We start from the raw sequence: 16,450 nt of genomic DNA, 5'->3' as shown, positions 1-16,450 counted from the left end.
CTTCGGCTGCGACGTGCATCTCCCCGAAACGTGACGTGAACATTTCTGACGAGAGACACGAGGATCGTGCAGTGCACCTTGAGACAACGCAGCAACGACCCAGCCCAAAAATTCACCAAGAAAAAAAAATACCGTGCCGTCATATATACTCAGTATAGCTGCATCCAGGCTAATAGACCAACGTGTGGGCTAAACGAGGAAAGGCTACAGGCAGGGCATTTGAGTTTTCCATATGCAGCATCATTCGGACAAAGTCTGACGGTTCCATTCTATATTTCTTTTTAAATACCTGAAGGAAAAGACTCATCGATATGCAGTTCAGTAGATACGGGTGACGAATTTTCCTCTTGTGAACCGAACGGTGGCAGAAGGAAAAGCATAGCAATGTTAAAAAGGTCACAGAGCGCGTAACAATGCATTAACATTTGGATAAAAACACGGTGACTCAGTCAAACCGTCGAAAAAGCCATAATTGCGAGTGTGGATAGGGAAGACATCATTCAGCGATTCCACTCGGTTTGTCCACTGAACAACAAGGTCATGCTGACATTAATCATAGCGGTATTCAATTTGTTTAAAACACTGTTCGTATGTACCCACACACACACACACACGAAGGTGTGAACACACAGCATTATAATGCTGTGAATCATTAAAGCAGCAATGTTGCACTTTGCCCTCGGAATAAATGTGATAAAAATAAATGTGATAAAGTGAACGCAACAGAATAAATGGCCTTGCTTCTACAGAGGCGTTTGAGCAATTACGGTCTCTTCTAAGGGACCGATGAGATATACTTGTTTATCGCAGAATGGAGAGCTACTTCATTCCAAATTTAGAGTGCTCACATTCATTTAAGTACACGACATTCTTTCTGAATATTCCGGAACGGATCAGAATCACTTACAAATTTCGAAAGAAAGCGCTTGTGAATAACAGGCAGAGCGCATCACCATATCTATGTGCTCAAACCTAAAAGTTCTACCTTTGCCATTGTTGAAGCTAGAAGCATTCTGATTTGATCACACATGAATATCTGAATAGGACTTTTGCCAAAACATCTCTGTCTAAGAAAATGTATTCTATATAAATAACCAACAACAACAATTAGCTTTTCTGTACAGAAATGTCTGATTATGCAAACATAGCGGTATTGTCACGTGGAAATCCCAGGAAGATTGACTTAATCAGCTACCTTCTGGTGTGCTTGTTTACACACACATTAATACTGATCGCTCTACTAATAATCCATCATTCTTTGGGTACTTTTAGAATCAGCAGAAATGAGTGAGCCGTGTTTGATCGTCATGTCAAATTACAACAAGCCATATCATGCCTGTAATTACGTTACATTATGCATATCCTGTCTGCAGCTTTTTACATTTCCTGTCGGCTGGCCGCGTTTTATGACAGTCGTCCCGCTCTCATGTGATGTCTTTTAATAGCTCCCCCCTTCATGCTCAGGGACTGCAGATGAAAACCAGCCAGTCGGCCTATGCCGGCACGTTTACCCTAATGTCCACTGATGTGCTTTGTCCTCCCTGTAAAAGTACATTCGTAAAATAAAAAAAAAACAAAAGATAATTCAATGATCCTCTCCGTGGAGGCTGGAATGACATTTCCTCATTCATTCCTCATGTAATGACGCAACACGATGACACAGCCTCTCAGCGTTTCAGCTATTTCACATTCCTCTCTCTACAGTGCTCCCAATTTCCTCAAAATTGATGTGTGCTGATGGTAAAAAAATAATAATTTAGGAGCGCATCTACTAATTGGGATGCATTAGTGTTGCTCTTAAATTTTTCAACTCGGGAGCGCGTGTGCTTATTGGAAAGGACGTCAGCGTAGAGCCCACGGACTGGAACAAGTAAAGGTGTTCGACATACATAAAGAGGAAAGGCACGTTTTTGTTGATGGAGGATTTTTTTTCTGATTGTCGAAGCCAAAATCCAAAGTCCGTTGCGTTTCAGTGCAAAAACGGAGATGAGACCCTGAGATATGACGGCGGCATTAGCGAAAGGGCTTCGGTGTCCTGCCCATTAATCTAAATGGAGTCTGGCTGGGAGCTCAGGGAAGCCCAGGCTTAATGGAAATTCAGCAAAGCGCGATGGAGGAGAGAACCTGCCGGAATTACCCCTCCCTTGAACAATTCCAAGCCCTTTTTTTTTATATTTTAAACCCTTTTAGCCACCTGTCATTACCAAATCACAGATAACCGAGTCCCACTACTGTATGCTAAAAAACCGCTTCTTGCCACCAATCATTAGCCAATCAGAGATAACCGAGCCCGGTGCTTTATATTTTAAACCCTTTCATCCTCCAGCCATTGGCCAATCACAGATAAGCAAGTCCCCCGCTTCATACCTAAAACCCTTCCTATCCTTGTGCTGAAGGGCTCCATTCTTCCCCTCTGTAGTTCAGCACAGCCTTTTGCATATCAATGGGGCGCACATTTTGATAAACAATCTTAGAATTGCGCGCATAGGGTCTATGTGCCTTTTGAATAATTTTTCTGTTATGGAACATAAAACAAAAAAAAAGAATATTAACATGGTAAAATTCCATTTTCACTTAAGTGAACTTGGTTCTCTGGAAATGTATCTTTTCACAGACCTCTTATTCAGAGCTGTGGGCTCTAATTTGCGAGGCTCTGTTGCCGATACCAAAATGAATGACAATAAGAAACATCCCTCCTGTCATCTTTAAATTGGAATAAGCATACACCCACCATGACATCCTTCATAAAAATATTACAGGAGACAGGTCTGGCGCGGCGTCCATTCTAATTCTGTATTCATGTACAGCATCAGCACAGCTCAGTCAAGCTCAGCTAATGAAGAGGTCAAATTCAGTGAGTCCCCAGTGTGCAGGAGCGCTCGAGTGTATTCAGCTCGGGTTTCGCCTCCTCAAGGCGTGCTACAGAAGCTAAGGCGGCCCGGCTTGTAATTCCAGGGGTTTGGGGGTACAAATTGGGCAGCGTTGTACCCTTGAGTACCCTTGGGAAGGCGCATAAACCAGTCGCTTCAGTAAATATCCGGCTGTATAAATGGATGACAGTTGACACAGACACTGTCTACACCGTCAACCCCGCCCTGGGCGTGTCGATAGTGTCCTTGAGCAAGACACCTAACCCCTAACTGCTCTGGCGAATGAGAGGCATCAATTGTTTAAGCGCTTTGGATAAAAGCGCTATATAAATGCAGTCCATTTACCATTTACACCAAACACTGCCTCGTCTACAGTGAAGAGCTGCGGGGCAGGCGAACCCTACCGGTGGGCGGGTCCATGCGGAGGCTGTTTTCCTGGGCCCAGCCCAGGGGGCGGAGCCGGAGGTCCAGGTAGAACAGCCAGGTGTCGTGGGCGTCGCCGTCCATCCCAACGTGGCGCAGGCGCAGTCGGCCGCCCACGTTTTGGGCCACCCGCACCGGCCAGTAGAGGAAGGGGTCGCGGAGGTCCTGGAGCTCCATCACGGAGCCCTCGGTGATGAGGTCCACCGTGTTCTTCCCTCTCAGGGGCTGGAGGGGGGGGGCAAGGCAGAAGGGTGAGAAGGGGTACCACATTTCTGCCTTCGGCGTACAGTGTTAGTGCATTCCCGCTGCCATCAACCAATCAAGAGAGAGCATTAAACACACAAACAGGAAGTGGTCTTCAACTTCTTACAGTGGGCAAGCAGCGTGAAGCACACTTAGGCGCATATGTGTATGTGTGTGTGTGCGTATGTGTGCATGTGTGTGTGAGGTGAGGGGATTCAACTGCGACCCAGAAAAATGGTTTATCTTGCATGTGTTTTAGGATTAGACAAAGTGCCAATAAAATAAAATGTCCACAAAGAAATACAAAAAAATATTTTTCTTTCAGGAGGTATGAGAAATGTTTAAAAATGACCAACCTGCACTGCAGCATTAAAAATTAATGTTAGACGAAAAACAAAACAAGCTGTTTGCAGCAGGAGCACATAAATAAAGACAAGGGCAGCTGGGAATATTAAACATCTAAGCAAAGGAAAAAGACCAAGGCTCTACATTCAGTAGTTTAATTTAATCATCATTGTCAGTTGGTTGTCTCTTTTGTCACAAAATTGACGATGATGTGAGAAAACCTGTCTATGAGAAGAGACACTTGTCTCGGCGTAGACAGAACCGGTAACAACTTGACAAGAAGCATTTGGCCTTCCATGTTAAATAGAAAAAAAAAAACAATTCTCAGTTACATCCCATTGATCCAGACACTTAGGCACTTTTCCTACGCACGCTGTTTGCAATTTTGAAGTTCGGAGTGACAGCCCGTATCAAGTAGAATCAAGTCTGAGTTTTTCTAAATCCATTCTGCAAACTTGTTTAGGGTTTCAAATCCTAACAGCTTAAGGCATCTGCGAGCTCGCTGAATGAACTGCATTTTTTGTTTTCAAATGACTGTGGCTGAATATCCCACAAGCTGTTCTGCTGCTTCTTTGAATGTTTTTAATATGCCGCTGGTTTATTATTTTGTCTCTGCCGTGACCCTATTTTGAGCCAGCGCTCAACATGCATTCATTAACTTCATTGCAAGTGTAATAGATTCTGCCTTCCCGCTCTTAGACCAGAAGGACGTCGCTGTAAGCCTTAGCCTTAGTGTGGTCCGAGACAAACATGATCGGCTTCTTAAAAACAACCACGTACATATTTAAACATTCGCAACGTCCTACATGCCACTAAGCAGCAACTCGCAACACTGCGTCTGTTATTATGACTCTTAAATCACCCATTATTGCTTGTCCTTACAAAGTAATCAATATGTGCAAAACATAATGGGGACATTGCAACCGGTTTAGAAGGAGGATTTCCCCACTGTGTGTCATGTTTCCTATAAAATTCACATCATTTTGGGGGATCCACTTTTTCAATTAGAATATGTGCACTCCCCAGCACCTCTGCTAAAATCATGATTGAAATCATACTGCTGCTTACGTGTGAAAGAGTGATAATTGTAATCGTTCCCCTGTGGTCTAAAGATGCATTATAATATGATCATTTGTGCTAAATAAATTAAATCCATTGGTATGCAATGTACCTGTAGGAACTTGTGCGTTCAGGTTTCCCATTCTAAACATTCATCTCTAACAACGTCATTTTATTGTTTAACACAGAGGAACACCTCATAATTAGCCTACAGCTGTTTAAACACACAGTCACATGTCTGTGCTGATTGCCAAATGATTGCTGAATTTGGAAAAAAAAACCCCATAGGGACACCTAGAGCACAACAGCTGAAACTCAGGGTGGCAGCCAAGATGGCTACATGCTCAAGATTTGTCTCTGGGTCCTGTTCATGACTGCCACATCTGAAAATGAATTCCCGTGGGCATTTGAGAGTTAAACACAACTGCATCTGCAGTTCGCGGTCCGTAAAAAAATAAGCTATTACAGATGGTCTTATACGTAAATATAATTCCCAAAATAAATATTAGATTAGAGGATATTAGAACACAAAACATTGATCGTCTGACCCTTTGACACTATAATTATGCTGATGAAGCAGATCCCACATCATGCCGCATAGAGTTCAACAGAAATTGACAATCCACAAAATGCTGCTCTGTGACTCTGGACAGGAAATCGAAGCATATGCAGTGTAATTCCTGAACTGGAACTCCTTGCCAGTCAAGTCAAAGGTATGTGCAGCACAACTACAGCTACCAGACCAAAGATTAGGAGGCTTTTTTGTTAATGTTTAAGTCCGGGCCCTCCTCTGTGGGTGCATCCACTGGCGTACATGGGCCTTTCATATTCCACTGAGTCAGGTCCTGTGATTGGTCGGGATCCCAAAGCAAACATCTTCACAGCCAATCGTTCCCGCTCGGAACCTATCGTACGTTATGAAAGCACGCACCTCCAGCCAGTATCTATAAGCACTTTTACTCTTAACAACCTGGCTTCATTCAAAGCCTTACCTGTGCACCTGTTTGTTTGCCTTTACTTGAGCGCTGAAATCACACTGTGGGCTTAATAACTAGTACCACCCTTTTCACCTGCCCCCCCTGCCCCCCCAAAATACAGCATTAAGGTGTGTGTGGGTGCTGCGCTCACCCCTTCCAGCAGGTTGGTTGGGGCAGTCCGAGAACCCGTCAGCTCCTGGATCAGAAACTCAGTCCAGTCGCTGTACTTCTCCTTGATGGCTTGATATTGAAGGAGACAGAAAGAAGAAGAAAAATCAAGTGATAAATAATTCATGAAGGGTACTAAAAAATCTGTATGGCAGTGAGAATTCACTGTGAGTGTAAACACACTATAGAGCGACCACATTTTATTACAGATACATAAAAACACTGTACAGCAATAGCTTTTACTATAGTTATGCAATACACTGGGGTAATAGTGTTAGTACAGACACACTTGAGGTATAATATAGATACAGTATAAAACAGTCCACTGCAGCAGAAGAGTTTGCTGCAGATATATAAAAATGATGTACAACAGTATTTCCTGAATGGATAGTCAAATATTAAAAGTAGGGCTCAGTCTAAAAGAGGATCTAAATGTATTCTACTAACTAACCTCTTACTATCCTAAACATGTTTTAAAAATGTTCCTCTTTTTAGGCCTCACCATGCCTGACAGTAAGTATTACAATATACACGCACATGCATACACACACACACACACACACACACACATGCAGACACATACATACACACACACACAAGTGTTATGCATGTCAAACACACTGAGGAATATAGGAACATGTACATAAAAGCAGCCCCCCTCTGCCCCCCACCCCCACACACACAAAACATAAACACACAAACAAGTGAAAGAACAGTAACTGATGGGTTCTTCCCTGAGCCTCCAAGTCTCCAATTGCTCCACAATTATATTCAATTAATCACAGCTAAAAAAAGTATGATTTCCATCTCTCACATGTAATTCATAAACTATATTATGCTGGAACTTGATATCCTTTTATTTTGTTTGATAAATACACAAAATCCCGTTTGGAACGAAGAGATGAGAAAGCATCCACCTGTGACTGTTGCCCAGGTCCCCAAACACTATCTGCAAATAGATGAGACACTCAATACTCAGATCTCAAGAATACGTCCCACAGGAGCATTCAAATTTAATTTAAAAATACACCTCAAAATATTTTCTATGCTCAGCTGACCAGAACTGTAGACGGTTTCACCAGTCGCACACCAAAGACACGTATATTACGAGCAGCGGTTGGGATTTGGAGAAAGGCTCCAGGAGATGGTTGCCACCCTCTGGGTTTTCCAGTGCATTCCAGGGTAAGTCCCACCTCTGTGGGTACGAAAAGCTCCGTGGAATCCCTCCCCACCCAGCAGTCATCTTCACAAATGAGACACTGTGACAAATCTCTGGAGTTCACCAGTAATGTAGGCCTGTGGTGTCAGCGTGTGAACTTAAAAAATTTAATCTCAGGCACCCAGTCTACTATTTTAAATAAAATCCGCTGGAAACCTCCTTCTATAATTAAAATCAGTAAAATGTGAAGTGAACAAAGCAGCTCTGATGCCACAAATTTAGAGGCAATTCAGTCAAGAGGGATTCTCAACTGATGGCCACCTCTTACTAATTTAGCGAGCATTAATTATTAATGACAATTCTGAACAGGTCCAGTACAATCACAAGCTTAAAGCTAAGTTCTCCTCAGCCAAAGACATTCTTAAAGCGAGGTGACCTCACTGTCCTCGGCCTTTTGTCTTTAGCTTCACAATGGCTAACTTCCCTTCAACGCTGCTTTGCTTGTACTCACTCCCTCTCTCCTTCTCTCACTCTCCCTACTTATTTCTACCTTTCTCTCACACTGAATCAACCTCTCTGTCTCCTTCCCTCTGTCTTTCCATCTTTTTTTTGCTTCACGTTGATTTTGCGAATGCAGAAATTAAGTTTCATTTGTTCTTTTTTTTGGCCCTTGTCCCTCATATGAGCGTTTTAAGTAACCGGTCACGTCAGGCGGACACGGCTTCCGTTACAACGGGTCTCCCTGCACAGGCGGCACACGCCGCTTTAAAATGTCTCCTTCGTCCGTCTCGACTTCGTCCAAAGCTTTACGCGGCCGAGGCCTCACTTCCAGACCCCGTTACCGCGGCGGCGATGGAAAGGTGTGAACGTCGCCGCGAGCGACGCAGCCGAAAAAACGCTGGAGGGGCTTTTTTAGACGGGGGGGGGGGGGCACTCGCTGTCCCGCCTCGGTCTAAACCAAACAGAGACCGGTTTAACTGCCTCCGGAAAAAAACGCCGGTCACGTCCGCGCCCCTCGCTCGGCACGGCGGCGATTTATAACGCGTGCCGCGGACGGGGCCTTGATTTGATTTGATGACGAAGCCCTGCCGAGAACAAGGAGGCCGAATCAAAGAGAGATTAGGAGCCCTGACTCCACATCCCTCACTCTGCCGCCAACCAGCCCGCACACCCCCTCCTCCCTCTCTCCCTCCCTTCTTCACATTTACTCCTCTCTGCACGCAGCAGGCCTGCACGCGCTGAGCTGTTATATCCTGAATGCAAATAACCCGCCACCACACAACCCCCCCCCTCCTCCATTGCTGCCTCGGGGGTGGTTCACCCCCACAAAGTTGATTTCCAAAAAAAAAAAAAAAAAACAATAAATACATAATTTACTCTGCCAGAAAAATTCTCCTGTTTGAGAATTCTGCTCTGTGGAAGAAGAGAATACACAGGAAAAAAATAACGATTATGCAAAAGAGAGATTTGCATATCTAACAAAAAACAGGGCAAAGTCTGATTTCAAGACTTCTTAAAAAATAATCAAAGCAATTATTTAAAAGACCACTGGAGGACCACTGGAAGAACAAGCACTGCTGTAACACAATGATAATGCTGAGCACTGGTGATCAGGCTCTAACTGTTTAAAGGAAAATGTAAATAACGTCAAACTTTGATGTTGCATTTCTAAAAAAAAAAAAACACAAAATACTTTTCCCTAAAGAATTAAAATATTCTATGTTTAGAAATACACCAACAAAAGAGCCGGGAATACAAATGGATATAAATAACAATGATGATTTTTTTTAAAAGGAGAGAAGCGCCTGACAAGCCTCAATGTAAAGACAGCTCACATCTGTTACAGCACACAGACGCCTGTTAAGATGTACTGACCTCCTGGAAGGTCACTAAGAAAACAGGCTTCATGTGTTCGATTCCAGTCATGTGCACCCAAGGCCATGCGTTTAGAAGAAGCTGACTTTCGCACACGTTGACAGCAGCCTTTTGCTGTGAAGTTATTTTACATGTTACTCCTCAGGTCGGAGAACTTTAAGAAGTGCCATTACGTTGACAGCACAGCCATCAAAGTAACCAGGACCTAGCGGCCATGGTATTATACTACTGATGCGGCACTGGCATGGCTTTGCAGTATGCTGCCTGTTAGAATGCGTAGCCAACAGCTACAGTACCTACTGTCGAAAAAAAATCCTTTAGAGGACAACATAGCTAGTAAAACTTCTGTCTCACAGTAGCTGAAAACACGATGGTGTTTTTATATGGTCCGATATAATACTACCGCTCTTGTGCCAGAGTAGTTCAGAAGATATTTAATTAAATATCTGAGGGAATATATCCGGGGGCATCTAATTTCAGCACATTCAAACAGAACGATTATTTCCACAGGCATGGTGCAGCTGTGAACATTACCTTCTGTGGGAGGGGTTGCTTTTTCTCAACTGAACAGGAAATTATTGCCATTATCTTAAGTGCAGTTTTTAAGTTTTGTTTGACTGAACCTGGCTACAGAAACACACACACACACAAACTCACACAAACACATACACACACACACACGCACACACACACCCAAACACATACACACACACACACACACACACACACATACACACACAATACAGAACAAAGCACATCTTACCAAGCGAGCAACACAAACACCTTTCCAGAACAAAAAAACAAAGTGGTTGCAAATCAGACGCGTGAGATAGAACAGTCACTGCCAGACTCTTTATCTACGCTCCCGAAAAAAAAAAAATTTGGGTAACAAAGCAGGTTGCCATTTTCCTTTGAATTCCCGCTGTTGTCAGCCGCCATATCTTTTTAATGGATCATTCATTATTTATTCTGTAAGTAAAGATTCAGGCAGTTCAGAAGATAAGGAAACACATCAAAAGTCACAACAGATACGCGGAGGAGAGTCACTGCTGTGCCGCGTTTGACACCTTCCTGACTAGGATGTTAAAAATTCACCATTTGAATGTTTAAACTGAACAATTTAGTATGTTGTCAATTTTTCTAAATTAATTTAACACACTTGCGTTTATTTGCTGCGACAGAACAGAATCATACTAGGAAGCTCTCCCCAGAGTCCCTTTGTGCCCTATTCAAATCTCCCTTTCTCGGAAGTCACATTTTTTAAATTAATTTGCACTCTGTTCGCACTCTGGTTCGCACTCTGGCAAAACACATCATATATGTTTGTCACTGTGCCCTTAAGCTTTTTCATTTAATTTATGTGACACTGCTTTTTTGGATGTCTAATTTAAGCATTATTTTTTTCAGACAATGGGATGGCGCATCATCATCTGCATTTTAAATAAAACTGTTAATACCTGAAATTTTAGCATGAATTTGTTACATTTGTTTATAGGACGATGGCAATTAACGGTGTTTCAATACAGCGACACCATTTTATGCACAAAATGTCCCCTCAGAACTTAAGGTGCATAAGCACAAAGAAACATATTCCATTGCTAAAAGCCTAATGCGCAAATGAAATGAAATAAATGCACATGATCTGTTAGAGACCTTTTTACCTCAGCCCCCTCCCAGCATGTCCACATCTGCATTCAGCTCCAGGTAAACTGCCCTTACGAGCACTGACATTTCCTTATTCTTAATGTCGATTTGATTATTCTTGCTCTACATCGTGAAAGGTGGCAAAGCTAGCATAGCAGGGCAGTTTAATGCAGCGCTGTGTTTCTACAGTAGGTTGACGGTGCTTGGTGGCATCACGGCGTTGGGCTCGCAACCAGGATGTTCCGAGGCTGATGTACCCTCAAGCAATGCTATCAACCTGAATTTCTTCACTAAAGGCGTTTGACTGGCCCTGGGTTTTCACATAGGCGGCTATGCTCGCTGAACAAGCTATTTAAAAAGTTAATGAAATATGGGCACATAAATGTGGATCAACATGAAATTAATATTGTAATCATTCAGTATTAGGCGTGCCACAATGTGAATTACAAAACAGATAAGCAAGTGCTTACATAAATATGTTGCCAGATTAAGACAGACATTTGTGTACAAATAAGGAGCTCGTTCTTTTTTTTCCTCTTTCCAGTGCTTTTCCAAATCATGTTATTCAATCAACAGGTTCCTACATTTCTAGAAATATCCAGGCAAAATAAACAAGATTTTTTTTTTTTTTTAAACCCCAGGATATTCTCAAATGCAGAAAATCCACATTTTTAAAAAGTCCCACTGAGTGATTCTCTCGTTCAGGAAACTTTTCATTTCAGACAACATAACACTGATTAAATGCTGACGCATGGTTTATTACATATTGATTTTGCCATTAAACGCAGTCTAAAAGACAGAGTGGGTAGGCTCAGATGGACCTGTGTGTTTTTGGAAGTCACTGTTACTTAGTGGCACCCAGGGGTACGCCCCGCGCACGGCCACACAGCTTCGCTAACGAGCTCCCAGGGTAACGAGCGTGACTGCAGGTGTGCTAATTGGACTGCACTGCTCCTGGATCTGAGCTGAGGTACAGACTCAGGTGGGAAAGGGAGCCTCAGCCGAAGGCCAGACGTTTACCTCACCGGTTCGGTCATTCCCAAGATTGCGGTACGGCTCAAAAAGAAGGCGTCACACTTTTTTAAAAGATACATAAAACTGTCATTTTCACCGCTGAGGTTTTCAGACTGATGGAGGTCATCAGAGACAGACCCGCAGGTGTTTATTTCAATAAACAGGGCTGAACTGATTCCAAACGGGACGAAACCAGAGATTAACGGAGTCTTCAAAAAGGACTAGAACAGCACAAAGTGAGTGAGCCATCAAGAGCTTTACTCTCTTAGTGACTAAAACTCTGGAATGGGTCAATATTTGCTCTCGCTGTGTTTCGTTTCGCGCGGCTTCATTTCGAACAGCAATATGAAGTTTAACAGGTTCGCCGCGGAGGTTTTCAGGCCGTCCCGAGTAGGCCAGTCCACAATAATGCCAGATCCGCGACATTACCGCACTAAAGAGTGTCAAGGTTATTCCTTCAGGAGCTTTGGTTGCTAAGCCAGCCACCTCTTTATTTCTTTGTGAGTGCCAGACAGAGCTCCTATTATAACTGGAACAAAGAAATGAAAGCGCATTGATATGTAATGTAAAATTAATACACAGTATTAATGCAAGTCTTGAATTTTAAAAAATGCGAGTTAATGGAGTACCAGCACAATCTGAAGCTTGACGCCAGGTCCTATCATTATTATAGGCATTTGTACTTATGGCACATTTGAATGCACTGATATGGTTTGCACTGCTTAGTTTGACTTTCATTTTAAAGTAGTATTCTGTCCTTCACACTGCGCAAGGCAAAGCCAATTACGCAGATTTAATTTTAAAAAGGGATTGAATAACTGGACACACAGAATAAATGATGTCATTACCGTCACGGAATTCAACTTGTGTGAGAATGGCCGTGTGTGTGTGTGTGTGTGTGTGTGTGTGTGCGACTGCGTGTGGGCGAATGCCTTTTTATATGCACTGTTTTAAATCAATACATCTCCATTTAGGCGTATCCTAGTTATTTAAGACAGACTGTACAGAATTTATCATCATGGCTTCAGACATCTCTACATTACAGCTATGTCCACACACTCCACTTGCAGTCAAAAATAGACACCTTGCAATCAGTGAGTGAAGCAAAACCTTGATCGCCACGATTAAGCAGCGAAGAAGACGCAGCAGGCAAGTGAGTAAGACGCTTTGGGACGAGCCGTCCTGTCGGAAATGCGCTAGGTCAGGGCTAAGATGGAGGATGAGAAGCATGTAAGTAGTAAATAAGTGTTGTCTCACAGCTTCCCAGAAGCCTTGCAGAGCAAAATGTCCGCTTTTAGCCATGAGTTAATGGGTCCACACCGGACCTGTTATCAGGGTTAAATATACGATCAGGGCACAGGGCTTAACTCTCTCCCGCTCGCTGTCTGAGGGCACAAAAATGTCCACCACACTGTTCTCTTTTACAAAGCACAAAAATGCACTTCTGCATTTTTACAATTCTGACAGCAAAGACACTGTTCACTCTCACATTGCTGACAGCAAGCACGCTGCACACAAGCTCTGCGTTCTTACTGTATGGTTCTAAGCTTTTTTATTAAAGGTGTTCTTCGAGCGTATCCTATCACCCACAAGCACACGCACGCATGCACACACGCGCACACAAATGCGCACAGACAGCACGGTTGTTGAGTGAAATCTTGCAGATAATTTTTGCAATACTGTGACATCACCACGGTCCACAGATCACTCAAGTAGTCCCACTGCGACCGCTCAGGCAGGCATGTCAGCCTGACTTCATTTACTTATGTAGCAAATCCTCCCATGCTAATTTAGCCCCCCCCCCCTCCCGATTTGCAAATGATAATTTCACAAAGCCATTATTTCTGTCGGACTCATCCCTCTTTAAGCTGATTACTCTATGGTTTCACTTTAATTTGATTTAATTAATAATGAGAGCACTTCCACATGCTGCCCCTTCCCTAAAAACATTTTCACTCGTTATTTTCACCCATCGTTTCCTCCCGTTCGCTCCATTAAATAAGACTGACTCCACAGCAAGTAGAATAACGCGCTCAGTGCCATCCACAGCCGCTCAGGTAAGGCTGTGCCTTCAAGAGGAAAAAATGCAGACCGTTACTCCGTGATCCAGTTGCTCAGTTCAATGTCTACTGAAGCCTGTCACTCAATTTCAATTAGAGGGACCTGTGGACAGGTACAATCTGCTGTCCACCGCTTAAGAAGGTTTATCTTACACGCTGGTAGCATATCCTCTTAAATGTGCTCCAGCATAAAACATATACAGCATATAGTATTAAGAAAGTGAATCAATTCTCCAAAAGGAATGATAATGGGGTCTCGAATGAGCATATCAACGGATTCGGGAACGATGGATAAAAAAAGATCCTGGATGATAATGTAGTAATGCGAAAGCAATAATTAGCACTCTTTGGAAAGGGGAAGTAAAAGTGCTATGGAACAGGGCCATTTCCAGATAGGGCTAAAAAAAGGACCAAAATGTTCTCACGGCTGGGCAGCAGAGGGTTCAGATTCGACAGGATGATATCCTCTGTTACCGTTTTACCTTTACCTCACCAGGAAAGCTGAGCGGAGTTTTTACCTCCCATTCACAGCGAGACAAGGAGGTGAGGGGGGATGAAAGGGTTAAAAGACCAGCCTGCTACACTGCCCCAGATCTGATCTGCCCCAACTGCCCCAGTGCAAACGCACTGCTTGCAAAGCGGGTACGATGTTGCCCTGCAAAGTCAGGAAGCGCAGCGCCACAAAGCGAGTCTTGCAGCAGTTGCTATGCAACCCCCGGCTCCTTTGAACTCTTTGGATGGATTTCAGATTTTGTTTCCGCGCGGTCGACGTGGGCAGGTCATTTTCGTCGACCGCGATAACGCGTACCGGAGCCTAGCGTATCGTTTTTCCGCGCGCAAGTTGTGCCTCTGCCTCTCGAGAAGCATCCTTTCGTTCATCCCACTTCCCTCTCTTAGAATGGGATCGCTAAAGTGCTCAGATCACACGACAGCTGCACGCTTACATGTGTGACCAGTCAGCAAAACAGGAGAACCACAGGAGGAATTTTACTATTCGCTAAAGTTCACATTTGAATACAGCGCTGGGCACGAAGGGGGAAAAAAAATCCTAATTATTCTTGCTTTGAAGACATATAGGCTGCCTCTACGCAGATGGAAGCACACTTATTGCCATCACTGCCAAACCGTTGTGTAGAATTCAGCGGCACCCAACTCACAAATACGCTGCTTAAAAACTACAACATCCAGACGTGTGTGTGTGTGTGTGTGTGTGAGTCTGTGTGTGTGTGTGTGTGTGCGTGCGTGCGTGCGTGCGTGCGTGCGTGGCGTGCGCAGGCGTGTGTGTGTGTGTGTGTGTGTGTGTGAGTGTGTGTGTGTGTGTGTGTGTGTGTGTGAGTGTGTGTGTGTGTGAGTGTGTGTGAGTGTGTGTGTGTGTGTGTGTGTGTGTGTGTGTGAGTGTGTGTGAGTGTGTGTGTGTGTGTGTGTGTGTGAGTGTGTGTGAGTGTGTGTGTGGTGTGTGTGTGAGTGTGTGTGTGTGTGTGCGCGTAAGCCAGTTGCTCCCTCACACGTTTACATCCTGCTCCCCAGGGCCACCGTGGAGTTACCGTAACACAATAACACGTTATGTAACGCGTGACCTCAGCCTCCAGTCGCACGAGATAGTTCTCCACACACACACGCGTCAGTGTGTAAACTTAACTGGTCGTAAGAACACGCCCGGGAAGGGACTAGAAAGGGACTGTTCTAGAACGGTCTAGAAAGCGGCCATTTCTCTGGAATTCCTGCCCGAAAGCTGATATCGTGGCTTCGGTGCGGCTCGTCATGCTGCACCAGAAAGGGCCCCTGAGCTCACATTTCATCTGCTGAGGAAACATGTGATGAGACCAGGCGGCCCCAGCGCATTTACAGGAACTCATGAGGAAGTGTTCAAAGGCAACCCAGAAAACGCACGCCCGGGGCAACCTGAGCCACGCCAGTTTTGCTAGCCCGGCCCGAGCTGCACGTGCTAGCGTCCTTCTGGCAACCACTGCAACCAAAGTTCAAAAAGATGGGAAATGAACAAGTTGATCACGTCCACTAGTGGTTACTATGATAGGTATGCAGGCAGAGCAGTCCTTTAACATACCTTCTACATGCCTTCCAAGTGTATGCCTGTGATTACTCACAAATCAGCCACCCACTGCCATCATTGACACACGTCAAATCCTGGATGCAACACAATTTTCTTAAACTCAACTGTGAAAAAACTGAAATCATTCTCATCGGACCAAAACCCCAGCTCACAAAACTACACAACTTCTCCCTCACCATTGACGGTACCCCTGTCTCCCCCTCCCCCCTGGTCCGCAACCTCGGTGTCGTACTCGATCCATCCCTCTCCTTTGAAAAGCACATCAACAACACTGTCAAGGTTTCATTTCTTCACCTACGCAATATCTCCAGACTCAGACCCTCTCTCACCCATCCCGATGCAGAAAAACCCATTCACGCCTTCATTTCCAGCAGACTGGACTACTGCAGTGCACTCCTCACTGGTCTTCCCTCCCGCCTCCTACACAAACTGCAATTGGTTCAGAACTCGGCCGCAAGAATACTGTCCCGCACATCACCCCTATCTTGAAAGATTTACACTGGCTCCCAATCACATCACGCATCATACATGTTTACAGATCC

At 44.2% G+C, this 16,450-nt stretch overlaps 1 protein-coding gene across 3 annotated transcripts in view; it reads right to left on the bottom strand.

Moving 5' to 3' along the window:
- The window catches only part of sfmbt2 (Scm like with four mbt domains 2), a 69,045-nt gene that overhangs the window by 33,284 nt on the left and 19,311 nt on the right, over nt 1-16,450 (bottom strand). For all 3 annotated transcript variants that reach the window (XM_064342617.1, XM_064342619.1, XM_064342618.1), the window contains 2 exons: nt 6,069-6,157; nt 3,275-3,518 (listed from right to left, as the gene is read on the bottom strand). In XM_064342617.1, coding sequence (XP_064198687.1) covers nt 3,275-3,518; nt 6,069-6,157 — 333 coding nt within the window. The remainder of the gene's footprint in view (nt 1-3,274; nt 3,519-6,068; nt 6,158-16,450) is intronic.

This window comes from Anguilla rostrata, chromosome 7 (assembly GCF_018555375.3).
Source record: "Anguilla rostrata isolate EN2019 chromosome 7, ASM1855537v3, whole genome shotgun sequence".
Classification (NCBI taxonomy): Eukaryota; Metazoa; Chordata; class Actinopteri; order Anguilliformes; family Anguillidae; genus Anguilla; species Anguilla rostrata.
This window is presented reverse-complemented; position numbering and strand designations above follow the sequence as displayed.